The following is a 24,563-nucleotide window of genomic DNA, read 5'->3' on the forward strand; positions in this document are numbered from 1 at the left end:
TTCTGAGTAGTCTCATATTCAGCCAGCCTTTTCTTCATTTCAACCTCTAATTTTTGCAGCTTTATCACCTCATCTGAATATCTGTTTAAAGCTTCTTCCATTGTTTCCAGACTTTTGTTGCTTGTGTTGATATACTCCATCAGTGTTTTATTTTAACCAGGTCTGTGTGCAGTTGTCTTGCATCTTCCTGTAGGTTACCAGAAGTTATGTCTGGAGGTTGCATTGCTTTAGGCTAAACAGCTGCAGACCTCTCCCAAGTCAGTGTTTCTTCCTCACTTTTTGTATCTGTTTTTTTTCTAGGTGCTCTGTATTTCTTTATTTTTTTCCCTCGCATCCAGGGAGTAAACTTACTAGCCAGTTACTGAAATTTACCCATAAAACAAAAGTCTACTGGCCTTCTCTGTTGAGTTGTTTTCACACTGGAAGAGCTAGAGTTAAGCTGTTACTCAATGTGCAGCCACCTTGGAAGTCTGACATATTTGCTATCCTTAAGTATATTCTGCCTCTTATTTCAGCTGGATCCTTACCCAACTGCTATCGCTTATAGAGGGTTACTTTATGATTCAATCTCCCTGGCTGGAACTTTCTTCCCATTGTTTTTCTTTTCCTGTGCCACCCAGCCATCAGCCCTCCCCTTGATAAGACAGTGCCTATTCACTTCTCTGGCTCTATCAATTTCACCCAGAGCTGACATGAAAGCTGTCCGAGAGGAAGCAATTCAAACAGACATGAAGGCTCTTTGTGTGTTTGTTGGTATCCCAACAACACTTTTGGATAAAGTAATCCCTCCTCCTAGGCAGGAGGATATGTGAACCGCATTATCATGATGTCCCACAGTACCCTCCTGTTATGAGTGTGTACTTCCACACACTTGCTATGAGGGCCTTCCACCCATCAATAACCTACCGAGCTTTACATCTACTCCAGACCACTACCTCTGTATTGCTGCCCCTCCTCCAAGGGTAAGCGATAGTGCATTTGGCTGGTTCTGCACATCATTCCCCTTCTAGATAGACCTGCCTATCCTCCTTGCCATCTCTATCAAGTGCCCAAAATGTTAGTCAAACTCAGGTCACCTGGACTGCAATTAGGACTTTATCCTTCAATGACATCAGCACTGGCTCTTGGCTGGAACTTTGCTGCATTAACTTACAAAAAGCAAACATACTTTATATAACACCGAGGGCTATTTTACCCTTACCATCTCCAATACTTACCCAAAGATCCTTACAAAGGTTCAAATCTTCTTCTTGAACTTTTCAAAACGATTCTCCTGATGCAACCTTGAATTAACCACAATATTCTTGTGAAAGATTTACTACAGCTTTTTCCTTCTCATCTCTGAAGTTATTTTTTTTACTGCTTGTACAACTTCAATATTCCCCATTGGCATTGCCAAAGCCAGGTTATTTGTAATTGTGGTAAAAAATATATGAATATTTCTATTAGATTTTTTCTAAATATTTATTTTTAGCATGTCGAAGTTATTTAAGGTTGATTGTGATATATCATATCTCTGAATTTAAGTAATCTCTTTGGTGTACAGAGATAAAGCCCTCATTATGGCCTATGTGACCCAAGAGGCTTCAGCCTAGTTGTCTCTTCCATGATGGAACTATATTTGCGAATATTTAATATATATTGTTTAATGATAATGTGTATTACTACCTTGATTATAATTTAACAGAAGTGTTGTAGCTGAAAGGGGTCTTTAGGTTCAACCTGCTTATTTAAAATAATCAGAATATTTTTGTAAACACATTTTCCAATGGCAAGACTGCAATATTGCAGTATAGACAAAACCATTTTCAACATCTTAGTAATGGTTGAGAATTTGGTGAGCTCCTTGAGTAAAGGCCAACATAGGGATACAGGCAGTCTCTCACTACCCTAGTCCAAGACAGCTATATGAGAAACACAGAACTTTAAAGTTCATCCTATACCTTCATGAAGTGATCTATTTTAAATAAAGTTTGGTTTTGGCAGTCATTTTTAATCAGTAAAGCACCAACAGCTTGTTTTTATTTTGTTTTAAATAGGAAAAAAACAAGATACATCATATATATTTATAGAATACATAAACACAAATATTGAAAAATAAAAATATAGAACCAAAATCATGACTAAAAAAAGAGGCACACAAATATAGTAAATATTGCCTCAATTTACAATAGCACTGTAGGCAACATTCATACACACAAACAATGCTGCAATTATTCCAGACAAAAATATACAAATTTGGAATTGAAAGTGTGCAGGCTGATGAGTCCTTCCTTTGCTTTAATATCTTACACTACTTAATTTAAAAATGCAATAAGTTAGACCACAATTTAAATACCACCATAGAAGATTTTACTAAGTTCATCTAGTTCTCGCTTCTGATCATCATGCTTTCCCCACCATTCCATGCTATTAAAATAAAACACAATACATACAGTTTGCTGAACTTCTGCTGGCCTTCTAGTGGCAGGGCTGCTATAGCTGACTATGGGTAAAAGTAGTTACCTCTATAGCAACTTCAGCATAATTTCAATTAGTTATGAACTGGCAGACTCTGACCCTCCACAAAATCACTCTCTCATCTTTTCATATCAACAGCTTGTTAACCACCACCAGCAACCTAATTCACAGTGGAGGCTTTGATTTCCCTCTTAATATAATGGGCAGTCATTGGCTGACTCAGTCCATAAGCTGAAAGGACAGGTTAAATAACCAAATTAATTAAACAGAGATGTAGTAAATGGAATCTAACACAAATAAATTGAATAGGCCAGTGGTCTCACTGAGATGTGTATTAAGGGACAGTTTTGATAAATTCTTCTTGAATGACATCACAATACAGCTAATATGAACATTCAACTACATACAGAAGAAAATGAGACAAAACATGCTGGCTGGTTGGAAGGGCTGAACAGATGCTGATTATGGGCAAAAATGGAAGCAGGCAGTCAGTGCAAACAAAATTGTGTAGCCTGTAAAAATTACAAATAATATAATTCATAACGAAAGTGATATTAATGGTAAGGGGTAATTTTATCTGAAGATTAAAAGGCAAAATCTGCAGAGGGTGTGAAAGATAAACACTGGAAATGCTGGTATAAACAAGTAGAGGTACCAAAAACTGGAAAAAAATGGATATGGTTTACCACTGTATAGCTTGGCACTGTAGCATGGATTACCTTCAGAATACTGAATGGCATTACACCATTCACAAAAGGTCAAAAATCAAAATGCGATGAGATCATAACACTGCAGGGATTGGTGTTTTCCCCGTTCCCTGCTGAAGTGTGATCTCGGAGTTGAAATATATAAATAGCAGAGGGTGTTGGGGGTTCAAGGGCTTGTCCCCCTGCAAAAAATGTGTGGTAAGGCTTTTGGCACTGTAAGTTTCGTCCTATGTAATGCCATTTGGAATTATGAATGTATTCCCTGTAGCCTATATCTTGCTTTGCCTTTTCAAATTCAAAACCAACAGACATATATGAATGTGTAAGAGGATGTGTCTATATACATATAAACAGGTCTATATTAATTCCTCAAATACATATTTGACTATGTATTCATCAACAGCTAAACAGCAAAATTCATTACAGAGAAGCACAAAATTTTTTCCAGGGTGAGGAACCACTGGGCCATCACCACAACTTTGCCCTTTTCCCCGCTGTAGTGCGATCTTCGAGTTGGTATACAAAGTGGGGTGGGGTGAATCCTCCCAGTTGGGTGGGTTTGATTTAGTGCATTATGTATTCTGGAGTGCTAGAGGGCCAGTGGTTCCTAACTCAGGGAAAAATTACATGCATTGCTGTAATGAATTTTGCTGTTTAGCTGCTGAATACATATTTCAATTAATTAATATAGACCCCATATAAACATTTGCTTATAAATACATCTGAATACATTTTAAGTGTAAATATTTTCTTAGTTTAATTCAAGCCCTAATGTCTTAGCACCTTCACATTTTGGCACTCTCCCTTCTAGTAGAATGAGTCTATCACTGCTGACTTCATATGTTCATAACATCTTGTATGTTATTACTTTACAAGGTTCAGCTATTCCCTTAAAGTTATTTTTTCACTAAAAAAAATTCAGCTATTCCCTTTAACATTTCTTCAAAATTCATTTATAAATAAATGTATGTAACTTTTAAGTAGCTGTTGGTGTAATAGTCATTTAATCTACAGGTGCTCCTCTGGACCTTAGCCACTGTTTTCTGTAATTTGGGTTACTGTGTTCTGTATGCATGCATCTAAATGTTTGTACTTTATAGAGTCATGCTCTTAAACAGGCAGTATTATTGTCCAGTGCACCTACCTAGTATTCAAAAGCAAACAAATAAAAAATACATTCACTTCAGCAGGAAGCATGCACACAAAAATACTGGTATTGCAAATGGCAACCACGACAGAGAGTAGTGTGAGTTAAAAAAAAAAAAAAAAATCTTGAAGAAATACTGACAAATTCCAACATGCATATTTTAAAATAAAAAAAAAACTTGCCATTTACAAAAAACTGATTTTAAGCAGGATGTAAACACAGTATGATAGGTTAGTCTATTACTTTCTAGAAATCATAAACAAGTAACTGGACTGAGAGGCACATCCACACCACATACAAGAGACACTACAGTGTGCGTCTTAGCCACAGCACTGACAGTACATGGGTTTCAGAAACACAGCTGCACACCTGTTAGTGGGCATTAAGTTGGAATCAGAGCCAGATGAATGTCACACTGAGAAGCAGTATTGTGCACCCTCATTTCAATGACATAATCAATGCAACTACTACAAATGTCTGGAGATCAATAAGAATGCAAAGTACAGCAATGATGCTCTGTAAGGGGAAACATGAACTGGAAGACCACTGAACATCATAGTCTGTGTATCGGACATCCTCACAGAGCAGCACATACTAAGAAGGGGCAAAACGAGAAAGAAGCACAGCACAGCACACTCTGTACCTGATACCATCACAGAGCAGCTGGTGCTGGAAAGTGGACTACATGTCAAGGAAGCACAGCATAGCACACTGTGCACCTGATAACATCACATAGCCACTGATGCTGGGAAGTGGGCTACATATCAAGGAAGCACAACATAGCAGACTGTGTACCTTATGTCATCATAGTTCAGCTGGTGCTGGGAAGGGGGCTACATATCAAGGAAGCACAACATAGCAGACTGCACCTTATACCATCACAGTGCAGCTGGTGGTTGGAAGTGGACTAATTGACTAGGAACACAGCATAGCAGACTGAGCACCTGATATCATCACACTGCAGCAGGTGCTGGGAAGGCGGCTACATGACAGGGAAGAAAGTACAGTTGTGTACACTTACCATAAATGTAGATGTTTGAGTGTATTCACTGTTGCAATCATCACATTTGGGTTATCTGCCTGCCGGTAGCCCTCAGCTGGCCTGAATACCAGAGTCTTAGATTCCTGCATCGGATGCTGTCTCTTCTTCCATGACGTCAGGTCATCAGGAGTATAAAACATGCAGCCGATGCCATTACATCAGTTTTTCTTGCCCCAGATGTCAGGTGCCCCCACAATGGGAAGCAATTATATGTTATGGTACACCCCCATCAAAAAGCAAATACACCAGAAAACTAAACACACCAAACAAGAAGGAAAGGTAGAGCCAAGAGAAGTCACGGGGCTGGAGGGAGGGTAACCAGGACTGCAACAGTGAATACACTCGAACATCTACATTTATGGTTAAGTGTAGACAACTGTACTATGTTCTTCATGTTTCACTTTTGCAATCATCACATTTGGGTTGATTCCCAAAGCTAAGGAAGGGAGGAGGAAGTTAGAGAGCATTAGGGCCAGCTATTAAGCCTCTGCAAGACTGCAATGGCAAAACCAGCTTTGGCTTTAGAAAAATAGGAATGTGGTAATGCTTGGTGAAGGTATGTACAGAGCTCCAGGTAGCAGCTTCTAGGATGTCCCTGGTAGGAACTCCTCTGAAAAAGGCTGTAGAGGAAGCTGCAGCCCTGGTGGAATGTGAACTTATCCCATGTGGGGTAGGTTCTCCATGGTGCTTGTAGCAGAAATGAATGCAATGGGGCTATCCATTTAGAAATGGTTTGCTTTGAAATGACCTTCCCCTCTGCCTCTGCAGCAAAGCCAACTAGCAGCTGTTCAGATTTTCTGAGAGGCTTAGTCCTGTCCAAATAAAATCTAAGTTGTCTGTGCACATCCAGAGAGTGCAGTATTAGTTCTCCTTTGTTTTGTGGATTAGGGGAAAAAATAGACAAATGAATGGACTGATTTAGGGCCACACTAGACACCACCTTGGGCATAAAGGAAGGATTGGTCCAGAGGGAAACCCTGTCTGCATGGAAGATAATGAAGGGCTCCACTGCCATGAGGGCCTGTAATTCAGACACTCTTCTTACTGAAGTGATGGCTAGAAGGAAGGCTGTTTTCCAAGAAAGGAATTTCAACTCTGCAGTTGCAGCTGGCTCAAAGGGAGGGAGAGTGATCTTTTCCAATACAAAGTCAAGGTCCTAGGCTGGAGTAGGGGCTCACCTGGGGGAGTCTTAAATTTTTGGCCCCTCTAAGGAATTGCTTTAGCGAGTCTACATTAGACAAACGAACGCTTAAATGTTCGAATCTCTAAAGGTCAACCTTTAGAGATTGAACAGTTAAGTGTTCGAATATCTTTAAAAATTAAAAAAAAAAACTAAAGGGTGTAAGCAGGGGGCCAAGTCCCCCTGCACCCCCCGCTACTTAAATAAACCAACTCCAAGATCGTGCTACAGTGTAGCGAATGGGAAATTTCCCGTTTCTGCTCTGCCGTGCACTGAAGTGCGATCTCAGAGTTGGTATATTTAAGTAGGGGGGTGGGGGTGTAGGGGGGGCTTTCCCCCCTGCTAAATCCCTTTCAGTTTACCTTTTTTTCCTTTTATTACACTGACGAACACTTAAACGTTCGATCTCTAAAGGTCGACCTTTAGAGATTCGAACATTTAAGCGTTCGTCAATGTAATATAGACCCGCTTTAGCAAGGGGTGAGAGAAGAGGGGTGGCTCAGTATTATAATGTGCTGAAATGGCAGATCTGGGGGTAGGTCTGGCCAACCGTTTGGGGTTGGTAGGGTGTGGAAGTGGAATCTGTATCCTTGGGAAACTATATTCAAAACCCATTTGTCCTGGGTAATGAGTTCCCAGTTTTTTGCATGCAGGGAGAGCTTTCCTCCTAAGGGAGCATGCAGTTGAGCAGGGCTTGGAAGGGTTAAGGTTAAGTCATTGTGCCATTTTTCTGTAGGGGGTGGCTTACTACTCCCTGCTTTGGAAGTGGGAGCCCCCCACTGCTTAGGCCTGTGTGTAGCCTGAGACTGTAACCTAGGTGGGTCTGCTGTTCCTGGGTTTGGACTGAGAAGGCCTGGAAGAGACTGGAAAGGACCAATTCTTTGAAGGCCAATGGCTACTAAATCTGGGAGGCTGTACTTGTAGGAAATCTTTACCAGTTTGCATAGATTTAGCTTTTTCCTCCATCATTTTGAGGAGGACTTCTGTTTTGTTACCAAACAGGTGGTCTTGGTTTAAGGGAGCATCCAGTAATTTAGCTTTAACATGATCTGGCAAGTTTTGCTCCTTAAGCCAAGCATGCCTTCTAAGTACAGACCCAGTGACAGCAGCCCTGCAAGATGCTTCTAAAGAATCAAAACCACATTGCAAAGTATGTTTACCAACTTGTTCTGCAGAATGCATTAAATCCTGTAATTCTTTGTGCTCAGCAGAGTCAGGAATCATCATCATTTTCTGTTTAACAAGTCCCATAATATGCTGCTTTTACTTTAATATATGAAACTGGCAATTTAAAGCCCTAATGGCCAAAGTAGCAGAAGTGTAGACCTTCTTACCCAATCTGTCCAAGGCTCTAGAATCTCTATCAGAAGGGATAGGATTTTTGGCAGCAACAGCCTTAATGCCTTTTGGTCCTAGGGAAATGGTCTCTGGATCCACAGTAGGATTCTTGAAGAGAAACTTGTGAGAGTCAGGTACTCTGTAATACCGGTCAGGTTTTCTGGGAGCTGGAGGTAAAGTGTCTGGGGAAAGGCTAGATTCCAAGAAAGCATCATCTACAATGTCCAGAACAGGAGGGGATAGCTAAAGGCCTGTGTTGAGGAAGGAGCAAGAATTCCCTAAGCCTCTTTTTGAAGTCAGAGTAATCCTGACTTTCCCAGTGGAAATGCTCCTTAAGAGTGTGCAAGGTTTCACCAAAAGAAAAATCTTCTGGAGGGGAAGCAGAGGGAATGGAATCCTCTACATCAGAATCCTCATAGGTAGATAAAGGCAAATCCTGGTAATCAGAAAGAACAGAAATATCAGATTCCTGATCAGAAGAATCAGAAGGAAAATCAGTTCTAGGTCTCTTAGAGGAAGAAGGCTGGCTTCCCCTAATTAAGGTAATAAGGTCTTCAGCCATTCTAAGCATTTGTTTTTTAGGCATATGGGCCTGAGCATGCGGTTTGGACGTCGGTTTTCTAAGCATGGTGCAAGTTTTAGGCCTGGATGAAGAAGATGGCGTCAGTTTAAAATGCAAGTCTGTAGGCCTGAATACACCCTCAGAAGCCGGTGCCTGCACAGCGGCTCTGGACCCATCCAAGGTAGAGGCATACGCAGGTTCCATAGTCGAAGCATCTCGCGGCATACTGGACTCCGAATGGGTTTCAGTAGAGGCCTGTGAATCTGAAGTAGTGGGTATCAGGGGCTGCAAAAGCGCCTCACTGAGTACCGGCGGACTGGCGACTAGCTTAACGGAAGCGTCATCAGCCATTGTGGACCTATGCGGTCTGTCTCTGTCTTTATCCTTATGTTTTTTTCGGAAGATTGGTAGTCGGATGGCTTAATGAAGCCATTTTGGAGTAAGGATATCTTGTACCAAAATAATTTGCTGCAAAGATAGTCTGACGACGAATAGTTCGGGGGTTGAACAAGGCAGAAAACAGACAGCGAGGAACGTCGTAGTCTGGGCCTAAGCAGGGAATGCAGTACGAATGAAAATCTTTATGATGTATTTGCTTTCCACAGGTAAGACAATTGTTAACTTTTACTGACATTGGTTGGAGCAAGAAAAAAGATCCCCAACAGGGTACTTCTCTTTTTTTTGAAGACTTCGGTTCTGAAACTTGAAAACGAAAATTTCAGGAGTCGGCTGACCGGCACTTACAAAATGCTTCTGCTTCGGGCACCGCACGGCAAGAAAGACTGATGTAATGGCATCGGCTGCATGTTTTATACCCCTGACGACCTGACGTCATGTTAGAAGAGACAGCATCCAAAGCAGGAATCCAAGACTCTGGTATTCAGGCCAGCTGAGGGCTATCTGCAGGCAGATAACCCAAATGTGATGACTACAACAGTGAAACACGAAGAACATCTGGGACAATATTAACTGTCCTGAAATAAGCACACGTGTGCATACACACACACACACGAATATATACAGAATATACTGGGATCAGATATAAGGTACATGGAAAATTCTGCACTGTAGGATTAGGGAGCAAGTTTCATGATGAAGTTCAACTGGAGGGGCAGGGTTGAAAGTGGTACCTCACATCCTTGAGGCCAAAGCATTCAGCATGTTTTTGGGAGGGGTGAAACCTCACACAACCACTGGGAGAATATGCAACCTCTACACAGTGACATGGACCTTGTTTGTCTGGACAGGGAAGGTATTAACCATTATACCACCATGTCTTTCTCAAAATTTATTACATAAAACTTGCACACGTGTGTGTGTTTGTTTTGCAGGAGGCAGAACACAACCTCATTTAGGCAATAGCTAATAAGACATGGCCGTTTCCCTTTATGGCCCACCACAAGTTAACCTGTACTGTAGATCACCTTCCATGAGGTACAATAAAAACTACTACCTTATACCACAAAGTTACGTCTCCACTCAACTATGTTTTAGTCATTTTCTCTTCTATCCTGTTTATACTTCGAGTGAAATGAAGACACAAGGGTGCTGCAAAAACATTTCTTTGTCATTTCAAGCTTTTCGTAACTTGGTTCCTGTATCTGTAAATTAAAAATGCTGCATTTTTCAAAATCTTTAACCTTTTATGATCCACCCAGTTTTTAGCCAAGCCTCTCTAGCTCTTCTGCCTACAAACTTCTGTATTGTTAAGGCACTAAGACCTACCCTACTATCAGACACTGATTTCAGGATTCACTGTTCTTATGGTTTGATAACCTGCACTCTTTAACAAGATGAGCTAGCAATCTTCACTTTGGTTTATTTTCTCAATCTAGTCTTCTTTCTCAGGACAAGAAGTTATTATGACTTGCTGGCTACAAGATGTGCCTCACCAAGAGAACCCTCCCCCATTGTTTCAATGAAGTTACTAACTATAAACCAACCTCATCTTGAATAACAAACTGTGAAGTTCTTCTAAGGAGATCAAATGTATTTTTATCTACCACTATACACTCCAGATTGTTTCTCCATCTACCAACAATGAGTGAAGTTCAAAAGCCAAAACAGCTCTAGAAACAATAAAGTAACGCAATTTTACATAACACATCTTAAACTGTTATTTTGCTTTAAGTCTGTTAAATCATTATGAGATTTGCTAAGTAACTACACTAAAACTAGAGTGCATTACACATTTCTGGATGAAAAGATGCCCTAAAATGTAACTGCTTGCACTTTTTACTTAAGGGTAGACTGGGTTCATGAAGAAGCTTGGAGAACCTTACACTTGTGGGATACTGAGAAAGGACATTTTTTTTTTTTTTTTTTATTTATTTTTTTACAGAGTGGGCACAGTAAAATACATACTAAAGCCTGTCACCTGCAAAAGGACATGCAGTCATCAGGGTAGGAACAAATAAGCACACACACAGTAAACAGCATAACAACTGAAATTGATTTAAGCTAGTTTATCAAGCAATTTCTTTTTTATTTACCCTTTGTTGTCCAGGTTAGGTCCACTAGGTTAGAGGGGATCCAAGGTGGTATTTATATTATTAGGGGAAATATGGCCAGGGAATCAAAGGATATCCCCTACTATTTTCAATAGGTGCCATAGGGTCTTTTACATCCACCTGAACTACCACCAGCTCAAAGAGATGGAGCCTCGGTTTAACATCTAATCTGAGAGGAGGGCAGATTCAGGAGTGCAGCACCCCCTTATGGTGTACTGCTGTGTCAGCAATCAATCTACCTGGTGTGAGAAGAGAACCCACAGTCTTCTGCACCAAAGGTACGTGCTACCTGTTGTGCAACATGTTCTGCTAATGCTTCTCAGTTCTGAGAAGAAACAATAATAAGTGTTATTATGGAGTTGTAGCTGAAGAAAGATAGCATGCAAAAGTAATCTGAATTTCTGAGAGAGGACAACATATAAAAGTTTGCCTTCTTCAGTGGGGAAGAGAATATATCAACAGCCATGAATGAACTCTATTAGGATATAAATTCAGGGATGCCACTGTTTTATTCTCAATTCAAGCAAGCAGCTTACTCAAACTTCCTCACTAGTATACCTCAAGACCAAATGTAGAAGAGAAGGTTATTCTGTATAAGTGGCTCTCAGTTAGCATCTATATATTGCAAGGATGTATGTGTGGACACACAACACAGACAAAACACACACACACACACACACACACACACACACACACACACACACACACACACACACACACATAGCCTTAGTAGCTAGTGCTTCTGGCATAGATTCAGAGCTCTCAAAAATTCAAATCATCAGATGCATTTTCCCATTACAAGTAAACATACAATGTGTTATTTCCTATGGGACATTGTTATTTATATTAGCACTGTTTAAATACAATAAAATTTAAAAAAGGAAAGTAAGAAACATTCAGCTCTGCATTATCTTCTTCAAGCTGCCTAATGAAAGATCTAACGTTTAAGTATCTATGCAAGTAACTATTTTAAAATCCCAAATGTCACAGCTAAACTTCTATGCTGTTGCAAATCCAAACTTTCGTCATGCAGACAGTGCCTTCATTGTTCTTCTGACCCAGTGATGTCAGTGCCATCAGAAATATTACTATGTCATGAAATACAGAGAAGGAATGAACAAACATTCATTACATGCCACTGCTGCAAACATAAGGAAAAAGGGCATTCTTTCTTTCAGCATTATGTAGATGTAACCATACTGTGAGAAGGGTGCCTATCTTCTGTACAATAGCAGTTTAGGGGTGCACTGCATATACTTCAGTTGATAAATCTTGCATTGCTCATTTCATTTTCCGATATCCACTTCATCCTAGTCACTTGCTGCAGAGGAGATGGAATTTATTCCAGAAAGCAACTGGTGTAAGGCACAAAAGCAATCTTGGATGGGATGTTAGTTTCAAAATATGCAGATAGTGCAAACACATCTATGTGCATGCCTTTGGGATGTGGAAGGAAAGAAGAGACCTACATGGAAACACACATCACAGAAGGCACTCCAGAAAGAAAAAAAACATGAAGAATCAAGTACTCATCTAAAGTGGAGAAATGCATATTTCTTTTCCTTGGACCATCTAATGCAAGTCATTAAGATTTTGGTCTGGTAAATGGTTCCGATTGTGCCGATTGAGGTTTACAGCATTATTCTCATTATTTACATTGTCCAGAACAACACCCTCAAAGCCATACTGGGTCTGTGGCATGAACTGGCGAAAGATACTGGCACTTCCATGCCAGAAAGTAGGTTGAGGCAGTCTGCTTGCAATGGTCCAGGTTCGAGTCTGTGGATCATATATTTCCATTACGTCAGAAAGCTCAAATGTGTTGTCATATCCACCTGAGACATACAGTTTGCCTCCTAATGCTGCTAGACTGCCTCCAACATGGACCTAGAAAAGATATGGATAAGGGTTATACACATTTATTAGAAAGCCATAAGACATACAAGTTTTATTACTGTCAAAAGAACTAAAATACATGCAGAAAAAGAACATATGTACTCAACAAACAACATGAACTTCTGTTGTGAATAACTGATTTGAATTTCTCTTATACTATTCCCCAGTTTGCCAATTTTATTTTCTTGTCCATGAACACAATGGCATACATTCCTTCTACTGGACACTTGCACCTGGCTAGGAGACTTTGCCCAACCCTTCTACTCAGTTCAACATAAACTTCAAGTTAATATCCTTGTTGACAAATTTAGGGCAGATTTTACTATACACACAGTTATAGGTATTCAACAAAATTTCGCAGTCCAGGCCATTTATTTAATTAATGTGGAACAAGTTCTCTCAGCCCTCTCAAAACCTACAAACACATCATCCATGGGTTCCGATAATATACCACAGTTGCCTGATTATTACGGCCTGATTATTACTGCCAAATATGGCCTATCAGAGCAACTACTTAACTTCTTTAATCAAAGTCTCTCCACTGTTTACATTCTTGAAACCTGGAAAACAGTCACTGGGGGTGGAATCATTCCAGAAACAGGTAGGAAGGGAGAATAAAAGTACTGCCGAATGAAGAAAGTTCTCCCACTAATCAAATCATACAGTGAGTGCACATTTCTTATATTTTCCTTGGAGGCTTTCTGCAGTGAATAAATATTGGAAACAAAATCCCAAACAGTGGCAAACTAAGAGAACTGTCAAACAATCAGGACACAGTAGGCCAAATACTTTTAACATCAGGGTGCCAAAGGAGGCCCGACTTTCTGGAATCATAATGCAGGTGGGACCCAACAACCAAGTGCCTACTGTACAAATGTCCATAAAGAAGACATAGTTGAAAGCAAACAATGGAAGCAGTCATGCCCCTTGTAAAGTGGCCATTTACAGAAGTACCTTCCAGCCTGTTGTGAGCCATGTGATAGGAAAATGCAATGCAACTAGCAAGCCATTAAGAAAATGTTTGCTAAAGATACTGCAAGCCACATCTTCACTCCTCCCCTTCAAGCATAACCTGAGCTGATGATGCATATACAGGGTACAAAATTCTGAGAAGACTGGTTGAAGGATAATTCAGACATATCCAAACAATTTGTGATTTACTATGGAGTTGACTGGTAAGAGAAGTTTTATTTGAATTTATATTTTATTTATTGCTATTTTTCACTGTTTGTAGGTAGGAATGGATAGGTTGTTAACAAGATTTACTCTGATTCATATTTGTTGTTGTACCTTTAATTTCACTGTTGGTTGTTTGAAAGGGATAGGTTTTAGACAGGCAAGCTCTAGCCATCCCAAGGGGCCTAGACAGTTATAAATTCACAAAGACTTCAGAAAAGAAAATACAGAGCATATCTAAACAATCCTACATTGGTTTGTGATTTATTGATTTTTACTGTTAAAAAGAAGTGCGAGTGCGAGCAATAGTGAGCAGAAGCTAATGCATGACGTAAAGGAATTACAGCTTTTGTCTGGCTTGCAAAGCTTGTACGGCCAGAATAACTTTACTGTACTTACTTTAATATTTAGTTATATATTGCTTGTGTGATTTTTGTCACAGAAGTTGATTTAAGTTTTCTTTGAATTCTGTGGTTACTGATTTTGATTATTCTTTTCTTTTACAATATTTTGCTTGACGCTGAATATGAATTCCTTAAATGAGAATGCAATTAATGATTTGCTAATGCACAAATATCTTGTACAGTGTAATAAATGCTACATGTAGTTAAAAGTAACAGCTAATAACACTGGTGATCTGTGTTCCTCATGTCAAAAGTTGGATGATTTGCTTACCAAATCTAGACTTAATGATGATTACACTTGTGCAATTGGCATGGCTTGGAGAACTGCTGTTTCATATATTAATGACTGAACTGGTGAGATAAATAATGTTGGGTAAAGAACAAATAGAAGACATTTAGAAAACGATGCATCTATTGTCTGTAAAGATCATTCAAACACTATGAAACAAGACAATGCCCCTGACAACTTTGGAGTTCTGGATACAAGTATTCAGCAATTTAAGGATCCGGATTGTTTAGAAGGAAACAAAAAAAGAAAAAGGAAGAAATTCATAACAAATAAGGAAGAAAAATAAACTGATTAATGTCTGTAAAGTAAAGAGAAAACATACTGAAAAGGACACTGCTTTGTTATATAATACACAGGTTACAGGAAATAGTATTTTTCTATCAGAAAACCTTTGGTCTACAGAAAAAAAGCATAATTTTTCCAAAATGGAAGGTAGAAAAAAACAGGCAAGGGGCAAGTGTAAAACAAGAAATCAAAATCAAACGTGGAAGGATTGAAGAACATTACTATAAGAAAAAAGAAGAGAAAGACAGTTGTTGACTACATGGCTCAAGCTGTGGATTTACAATACCAGATGGATGAGAATTTAATCTTCTTCTTCTTTCGGCTTTTTCCCGGTTAGGGGTCGCCACAGCGGATCACCTTGTCCGCACATTGAATGGCAGTGGAGTTTTACAGTGTCGAGTTGCCAGCCCGGCGCCCAACCTTCCGCAGAAGGCACACTCACACGCACACCTAGGGCCCATTTAGAGTGTCCAATCCACCTGCAGCATGTCTTTGGGATGTGGGAGGAAACCGGAGCACCCGGAGGAAACCCACGCGACCACAGGGAGGACATGCAGACTCCGCACAGAAGGCACCCCAGCTGAGGATCGAAACGGAGAACTTCTTGCTGTGAGGCAGCAATGCTAACCACTGCACCACCGTGGCCGCCCTATGGATGAGAATTTAATACACAATGAAAATGGTGTGATTAATAAGACCTATGGTGATAAAGAGCTATCCTGTGTAACAATTGATAGAGCAGATATTACTGTGTTAGAAATTGAAGATTCTTTAGAGCTGGTCAGAAAAGATACTCTTGTAATTGGATATTCAGTTATTAGGTTAACTGATACTTATATTTGCACAGAAGATAATGAACATTGAATAGTGTTACGCTTGCCAGGAGTAAAAACAGAAGATGCGAGACACGCCTTGGGACACCTTAATGTAAGGAAGTACTGATCTGTTTTTATTCATGTCAGTACAAATGATCTCATCCACAAGGATTCTCGGACTGTTAGTAGGGAACTGACAGCCCTCTTAGACAGTATAGCTTGTACTGGAATTAGGACATATTTTTCACAAATCGCACATAGAAAGGATAGTCACGTCACTGTGAATGAAAAGATTTTTGGAGTAAATACTTACATGGAAAAAATGTCCTGTTTTAAAAAATGGAAATGTGTAGACCATCCAAGCCTAGTTTTTTTTGGGCACACGTGTTTAGACAGGATGGCATACATTTGTCAAGATTAGGGAAGAGAATTTTTGCAGCAGATATTTTGCAATATTTGACAAACACTAGGCAGGATTTTTGCCAGGTCGAAAATCTAACATCTCTGATGTTTGTTAATGTTAGAAGAATTAATAATACATTTTTTTTTGGAAAATTTGCTACATTCCCACAAGATTAATGTTGTTACTGTTTGTGAAACGTGGTTAAAGAACAATGACTGGAAACCAGTTCTGTCAAGAGGATAAATGACATTCTAACAAAACTTCAGGTGGAGGTGTTATGACAAGGATTAAAGACAGTTATGAGGCCTGTGATTATTACATGTTCAGTGATAACACCAATACTATAGACTGTGTATCTGTGACAATAAAGACAACTCTGGAACAAGTAACAATTGTGGGACTGTATAGACCATCAAACTCGAGTTCAGATGCCCTAAACAAATTCAAACATTTCTTGCATGAAACACAGGAGGGAAGAATAACATTAGCTGGTGACTTAAATTTACCAGAAACAGACTGGAATAATATTTATTCAACAACATTAGTAAGGAAAGTATTCACAACATATATTCAGAAACAACAACTGCTTCAGATTGTAAAAAAAAAAAACTACCAGGGGATGGAACATACGAGACATTGTTTGTGTTCCTAAAGAAATCACTGTTACTTCAAGTTTTACCACCGTTAATGTACAGTGATCATGGGGTTATAAAGATAATTTGTTGCTAGATAATTCTGCCAAACTGAAATCTAAACCAATGCACAGAAGGTTATTATAGCAATAACCCACGCCTGGGTGTGGGTAATGCTGGATTTACCCATGGTTGGCGTGGTTTGGTCCCGAGGGCGAAGCCCGAGGGACCAAACAAAGCCAACCGTGGGTAAATCCAGCATTACCCACACCCAGAAGTGGGTTATTGCTATTATACAATGACATTATTTAAGAAAATAAATAATTACTTTTCTTAAATAATGGCATTGTATAATGCCTCTTTACTGCCCTTCCGCAGCTGTCTGGTATTCTGCGGCAGTTCTGATGTACTGCGCGCCTGCGCAGTACATCAGAGCTGTGGGCAAAAGCAATGGAGAAAGCAACATCTCCGTTGCTTTTTTTTACTGTTTCGCTATGTTAAATGGGTTTAACATAGTGAGACAGCTTTAAAATAAGCAACGGAGATCACTGTTGCTTATTGTAAAGCTGTCTCGCTATGTTAAACCCATTTAACATAGCGAAACAGTAAAAAGCAATGGAGATCTTGCGATCTCCGTTGCTTTTTTTTTAAAAAAACTGTCTCGCTATGTTAAATGGGTTTAACATAGCGAGACAGCTTTAAAATAAGCAACGGATATCTCCGTTGCTTATTTTAAAGCTGTCTCGCCATGTTAAACCCATTTAATATAGCGAGACAGTTAAAAGCAACGGAGATCGCAAGATCTCCGTTACACACTGTGTCGCTATGTTAAAGGAGTTTAACATGGCGAGACAGCTTTAAAAAAAGCAACGGAGATCTCCGTTGCTTTTTTTAAACCTGTGTCGCTATGTTAAACTCTTTTAACATAGCGAGACAGTGTTTTATACTAACGGAAAAAGTCCGGGCGACCGGACCTTTTTCCGTTTGTATATTGACGGATTTACAACGGGCACGCTGGTTGGGCTGGCCAATCAGCGTGCACGTTTTAGGGGAGGAATTGTATAATTACAGATTGAAGCAAAAACAGTCACTATGTAAAACTAACTGGAGTGAGGTGTTCATTGGAAAAAAAAACTGCAGATGGAATGTGGAAAGGTTTGAAAGAGAAATTGTTCGAGTGCACAAAATCAAAAAAATTTTAACATTTAACATCAGGATCTAGGCATACAACATCTGGGGGATATATTTCCATAAGAACAAAATATCTGATTAAGGTGAGAGACAAAAAAAGTAAGAAATGGAAGAGAGGTCAAGCTACAACTTTGAAAACTAAAATAAACAAGCTGGACAAACATATTAAGCATAGTGTGAGACAAGATAAAAAAAAAATTGAAGAAAATTTATACAAAGATATTGAGCATAATAAGAAACCTTTTTATAGATGCATAAGATGTGGAAGAAGTAAAGACATACAAATTGATAAACTGTGTGCAGATTCTAAAATTTATTCTCAGACAACAGATTATAGATATATTTAGAAAATCTTATGCAAAATAGTTTGGCTCCACAAAAGGAGTGATAAGTTGTCTTACTGACATCCAGGTAACCTCAGACACTGGAATCAAGTTAGATTATATTGAAAAAGAACTGAGCAAACTGGATCCAAACAAAGCACAGGGAGGAGACGGAATTAGTGACAATGACATGAGAACCCTTCAGCAAGAACGTACGGTACCATTATATCTATTATTCAATAGGTCATAAAAATATGGGAAGAGTCCTCAAGATTGGAGACATGCACTTATTAAACCTGCCTTTAAGGGAAAGGATAGTAGGACAAACCCAGAGTCATATAGACCCATAAGTCTACTTTCATGTTGTGGAAAAATAATGGAGAAGGTAATATTGGATAAGTTATTGCCAGACTTGGATAGGTTGGGACTTGAAACCATATATTTATTTTATTTATTTATTCCAGTTTGATTACCAGGGAAGTCCACTGGGTCAACATGGCCCATTTTCAGTGGAGGCCCGGGGAGAAAAGCTCCGAAAATGCATAAAAAAATATTACATACAGGATTTCAACACAATCAAGAATTTAGAAAGCATTAAACAGTTTGCAAAATACGATTTCAAGGAATACAGGACCGCATGAGAGTACAATTCATATTGAAATTGATTAAAATTTTGTTTTTTTTTACATTAAGTTATGGTTATTACATTTGCATAGTATAGCAGTAATTCTTAGAGATTCCTAAAAGATAGTTAAGGTTGTAGGAAGGAGAAATAGTGGTAGCGCTTTGAGTGAAAGTATTAGAGATAGAAATTAGTGCTCAATATTTACAATATTTACATGTTTTGTTGAGCAGGTATAGTTCTGGGAGTAGAAGGATTGTGTAGTATTTACAAGTTTTGTTGAGCAAGTATAGCTGTTGGAGTAGAAGGATTAGGTAGTATTTACCAGTTTTGGTGAGCAAATCTAGCTCTAGGGGTAGAAGTAGTTAAGAAGAGGGATAAAGCTGCAGGAGATTGCAGGGAGAGATAGATATAGTTGTAGGAATATGTCTATGGGAGGAGGATAGGGTAAATGTATCAGAATGAGGAGACTCTTATACTAGAAGTGGTCCCAGATTAAGTAGGAAGGAGGCAGGGGCATTTCCGTTTAGTAGGCAGGTGTTTGAAAAGTAGGGCCTTGAAATTTTCAGTGTTTGGGATGGTTCTTAGTGGGGAAGGGAGGGAGCTCCATTTGTTGCCAAGGGCATAGGAGAGGAGCAGCTGGCTGGCAGGATGTTTAGGTTTGTGGATAGAAATTAAGTTCTGATGTTCAGATCTAAGGGCTCTGTTGGGAATATAAGGTGGAAGGATATTAGTTAGAGCAGGACATTTAGTAGGATAAAATCTGAGTGAGTGTGCTATGGAGAGTTGTAGGTAATCTAAGTGGTTTGGTAGTTCTAGCCAGTTCAGGGATTGTAGGGAGAGGCAGTGATGAGTGGAGTTTTTGGATTTGGAGGCAAATTTAGCGATTTTATTGTAGCAGCTTTCTAGTAAAGAGGTGGTAGAGGAAGACAGGTTGATTAGGAGAGGTGCACCATATATAGTAAGGAAGGAAGGAGAAAAGTAGAGGCCAGAGTGTGCCTTGTTGTGTTAGAGAGAAAGTGGTTGTTCCTATACAACATACCTAGCTTTTGGTGTTTTTTTTTAATGTTTTGTTGTACATGTATATCGAACTTTAGTTGTTAATCAACAATTATGCTGAGACGTTTAGCGGAAAGGACGACTTCTATAGGTGTGTTTGTTTGGCTGAGGATTTTGAAGTCACTTTTGTTGAAGGAGTAGTTCTTAGAGGGTGAGAATAGAATAATTTTGGATTTGCTAGCATTGAGGGAGGTGGTTTTGGTGCATCCAGTTTTCAGTTTTGGAGAAGGCAGTTTGGGTTTTAGACAGCAGTTCAGGGAGGTTTGAGGCAGAGCAGATTAGGGTAGAGTCATCTGCATATTGAATGATTTTGGTGTCAGGAAAAGCAGTGTGGAAGTTATTGATGAAGATGTTAAATAGCATAGGACCAAGGATGGATCCCTGTGGGACACCAGTGGGGGTGGGTAAAAAGGAAGAGATGGTGTTTTTCCATTTGGCAGCCTGAGATCTGTCTGATAGGTAGCTGGAGAACCAGGAAAGAGTTTTTAGTGAGATGTGAAGGTTAGAGAGATGGTAAAGAAGATGGTTATGGCAGATAGTGTCAAAAGCCTTGGACAGATCGAGTAGAACAGTAGATACTAGCTGTCCTGAGTCTCTGGCTTTATTAATGGTATCTAAGAAAGAGATTAGGGCCATGTTGGTGCTGTGGCCAGGGCAGAAGCCATGCTGGGTGGGTGTGAGGAGGTTATTTTGGGTGAGGAATGGCATTAAGTTGAAGGTGGATGCACTTTTCAAGGATTTTAGAGATCGGGGAGAGTAAGGCAATAGGGTGGAAGTTTGAGATGCAAGTATTTTTTCCTCCCTTGTGGAGAGGGAGGAGGAAGGCTGAGCACCAGAGTTTGGGGACGTAGGATTCTTTTATTGATCTGTTTATAATGATACTGATTGGGAGAGCGATCCCATCTGCAGCAAGTTTTAGATAGGATAAGGGGATGTTGTCGGGTACATTAGTTTGAGTTTGGATAGGAGTTTTTTTTTTTATGAGAGTTGCAGAGACAGGTTTGAGCTCGAATAGAGGAGGATGGTTGTTTGGTGGGATTGGCTGGGGAGGGTGAGGATTAGCTGGGTTATTGTTAGGAAAGGATTTAGTGAGGGCAGAAATGGTTTCGATGAAGAAATAATTAAATTCAGAGCCTAGTTCAAGGTCAGCTTTGCTAGGGTTGGGGCAGGGATTAGTTTTTGAGCCTGGATGGAGAAGTGAGTTTACAGACTTCCAGAACTGTTTAGGATTATTACGGTTGTTAGACTGGAGCTTAGTGTAGTAAATTTTTTTGACTTTGTTGATTAGCAAGGTTGCGGAGCTGTTTGTATTGAAGTAATGTGTTGGGCGGGTTATTTTTTTGGTGAAGTTTCCATAGTTTGCCCCTTTGGTGCATAATTTGTTTGGTCTCTTTGGTAAGCCAAGGAGCTGAATTATATTTGATCCTTTTATTTCTTAGGGGAGCTACGGAGTTTAAAGTATCAAGGAAGACAGTGTTGAAATGGTCTATAGCTTTATCAAGGGGTAGGGAGTTTAGCATGTGCCAGCTCATTTGTTTGAATAAATTAGAGAAGGTAATGGGGTTGAAGTTTCTAAGGTTGCGAGTTTGGATAAATTGATGCTGGTAAGGGGAAGAGGTAGTAGGGCGATGGATAAAGGCAGGGAGAGGGTCACTAATGGTATCAGGAATAGTGCCAGAGTTGGTTATTCTGTTAGGGTTAGAGACAAGAATCCAGTCTAAGCTGGATCCTGGGGGATTATTTTTGTTAGGTCGGGTGATAGTGAGGATAGTTTGAGTGAAATTATAGAGATTAATGGCTAGGGAGGGGGAGGGGCAATTGAGTTTGTTCAAATCAATATTTACATCTCCTAAAATGTAAGTTTCATAGTTGATTTCTGTGGAAGCCCATAGGAGAATTTCTTCTAGTATCGATATATTATTTCCAGGGGAGATATAGAGGGCAATGAAGCAGATATTTGTGTGCCTGTTTAATTTTAGTAGTCCAGCGGTTAGTTCTGTGTTCTAGAATTGTGGTATTAAGGTGAGAAGATTGGAATATACTAGGGCAGAGCCGCCACCTTTTTTTATTAATTCTGTCATTTCTGAGAATGTGAAAACCTTGGGGCAGGATTTCTGAATCAGAGATGGAAGGTTTGAGCCAGGTTTCAGATATAGCTAGGATATCAGGTTGGTTATGGCTTAGCCAGGACTGAAATAGGTGAGATTTATTACTAAGACTTTGAGCATTAATTGTAAAGATCCTTAGGGTATTATGTGGGTTGTGGGATTATTGGAGTTGTTACATGTAATGGGGCCAGGATTAGGGTGGATATCACCTGCTAGCATTAGTAAGAAGAGGGAGACATCCTTTTGGCATTTAGGTTTGTAAGGTGTAGGTTTGGAAAGGTTATAAATTAGAGTAGGAGACATTATCTTGGCTTTAGAGGAGAAGATTTTAGGATGGAATAGGAGCAGAGTATTTGTTTGAATGAGGGAAGGTGAGATAGAGTATAAGGCATGTCTGGGAGGAATATGATGTAGCCTGGTGTAAGGGAATTAAGAAGAGAAGAAAGAGGTAGGGGCATGGGAGTAGTGGTGACTTAAAGAGAACATATTAGAGAAGAGATGGGGAGGTAAGGATTATGACGAGTGAGAAATATTGACTTTAAAAGAGAGTGTAGGAGTGTATGAGGGAGGGATTTATGTGGGAGAGGTAATGAGCAGCGGAAAGGTATTTGCAAATTGAGCTGTGGGTGTGTGATAATGGGAGAATAAAGCTGAGAGCACTGGGGGTGGGTGGGAGCTGGGGGCAGGGTAGGGGAGCGGAGTGAGCCCTCAGGGCAAACGGGCCGGGAAGAGCTAAAGAGGTGAGTGCAGCAGAAAACGTATCAGCTAAGCGTAGTTTGCTAGCTATAGTAGAACGATTTTAACTGCAGGTGCCAGGCAAGGCAGAGTAGGTTGACATTTCAGGAGGGTATTGTAGAGAAAAGAATGTGTATAATTTAATGTCAGCTAGCTCTTAGTGAGATACTAGAAACCAGTAGGAACAAATAATTTAGTGAAGATGAGCATGCATATGTTGAAAATAGATTACCACCTGTAACATGATGTTTTATAATAATATAATAGCAGATATGAATGAAACAAAAATGTGCTGTGATGTAATTTATATAGATTTAACTTCAACATTTGACAGAGTCGTACAAAAAACACTGATCAATAAATTAGAACTAGGTATTGATCTACTCTTGATAAGATGGATAGCTGCATGGCTTACAAATAGGACATAGCAAGTATCATACAGCAACGGGACAGGTGAAGTCATTGGTTACAGTCAGGGTGTCCCACATGGCTCGGTCATAACCCCTTACATGTTTAGATTGTATCTTTCAGACCTAACCTTTTCATCTGAGGTGTTCTACAGTCTATATGCAGATGACATGAAACTGGGTAAACTGATTACATGCGTTACAGATAAGGCATACCTGCAAAATAACTTGATTAAACTGACCATTTGGGTACAGGAGAATAACATGCTGATAAATACATCAAAAACTAAGCATATGAGATTTGGGAGGTAGAAATTGAAACGTGAATATTTAATACAGCACACAGCGATTGAAACTGTAGACTCGTTTAAGGACCTTGGTATATGGGTAGATATGGCTATGAGTTTTTCTAATCATATCAATAAATTTGTTAATGATATTTATAGAACTATAGGTTGTATAAATGTATAAAGTCTAGGAAATTGGAAATTATGAAGTTATTGTTTGTTAGTTACATTAGACTCAAGCTTGAGTATGGAATAACAATATGGAAACCCTATAAGAAAACAAGGACGAGTAAACTGGAAAGAGTACAGTGGAACTATACCAAGGGTATCCACAGATGTGAACATTTAAGTTACTATGAAAGACTAAAATATCTGAACTTGTACAGTGTCTCTTACAGATATCTAAGAGAAGATCTTATTCACGGTATATGGGGCATTTAGAGACAACTACCTCTGGGAATGTCTGGGGTTAACAAAAGGTACTAGAGAATCAACAGACAACCTACGTAGAATATTCTATAGGAATGAAAAGTGTAATAATTGGTTCTCTGACAGAGTAGCTGATGCATGGAACAGACTACCAAATTATATTAAAGGAAGTTAATAGTTTAGATATTTTCAAGAAGAGCCTGGACACATTATGGGAATAAGAAGTTATGTACTCACCATAACATTCCATGTTTGTTGTCCATAATCTCGCCTTCATTCTTGCTGGTTGGGTTCGGAACAGAGTATTAGTTCCAACTCGGCCTATTACTAAAGCTCAACAGCTACCACTGGCTTGAGGCTATACCCTAATCCCATAAAGCCCAGGGAAGATAACTCGGATCTTGTTTGCGGATTACCAATGTATTAGAAAACATACACTAAAAGCAATGGTAATAATTCTTAGCCTATGTCTCATGAGGCAAAAAGGGCAGCAGAGAACATTTTATCACCAATAAAAATTTCCTCTCGATTCTCCACGAGTGAAGGTTGGGGGAAG

General features: G+C 39.5%; 1 protein-coding gene across 3 annotated transcripts in view; it reads right to left on the bottom strand.

The window, feature by feature from the left end:
* Positions 1 to 9,330: 9,330 nt before the first annotated feature.
* KLHL21 (kelch like family member 21) overlaps positions 9,331 to 24,563 on the bottom strand; it is a 747,265-nt gene continuing 732,032 nt past the window's right edge. For all 3 annotated transcript variants that reach the window (XM_044056426.1, XM_044056427.1, XM_044056425.1), the window contains one exon: positions 9,331 to 12,833. In XM_044056426.1, the coding sequence (XP_043912361.1) occupies positions 12,519 to 12,833 (315 nt within the window). In that variant the 3' untranslated portion in view covers positions 9,331 to 12,518. The remainder of the gene's footprint in view (positions 12,834 to 24,563) is intronic.

The sequence above is a fragment of the Protopterus annectens genome, chromosome 14.part0, assembly GCF_019279795.1.
Source record: "Protopterus annectens isolate FY-2018-M chromosome 14.part0, PAN1.0, whole genome shotgun sequence".
NCBI classification, from domain to species: domain Eukaryota; kingdom Metazoa; phylum Chordata; order Ceratodontiformes; family Protopteridae; genus Protopterus; species Protopterus annectens.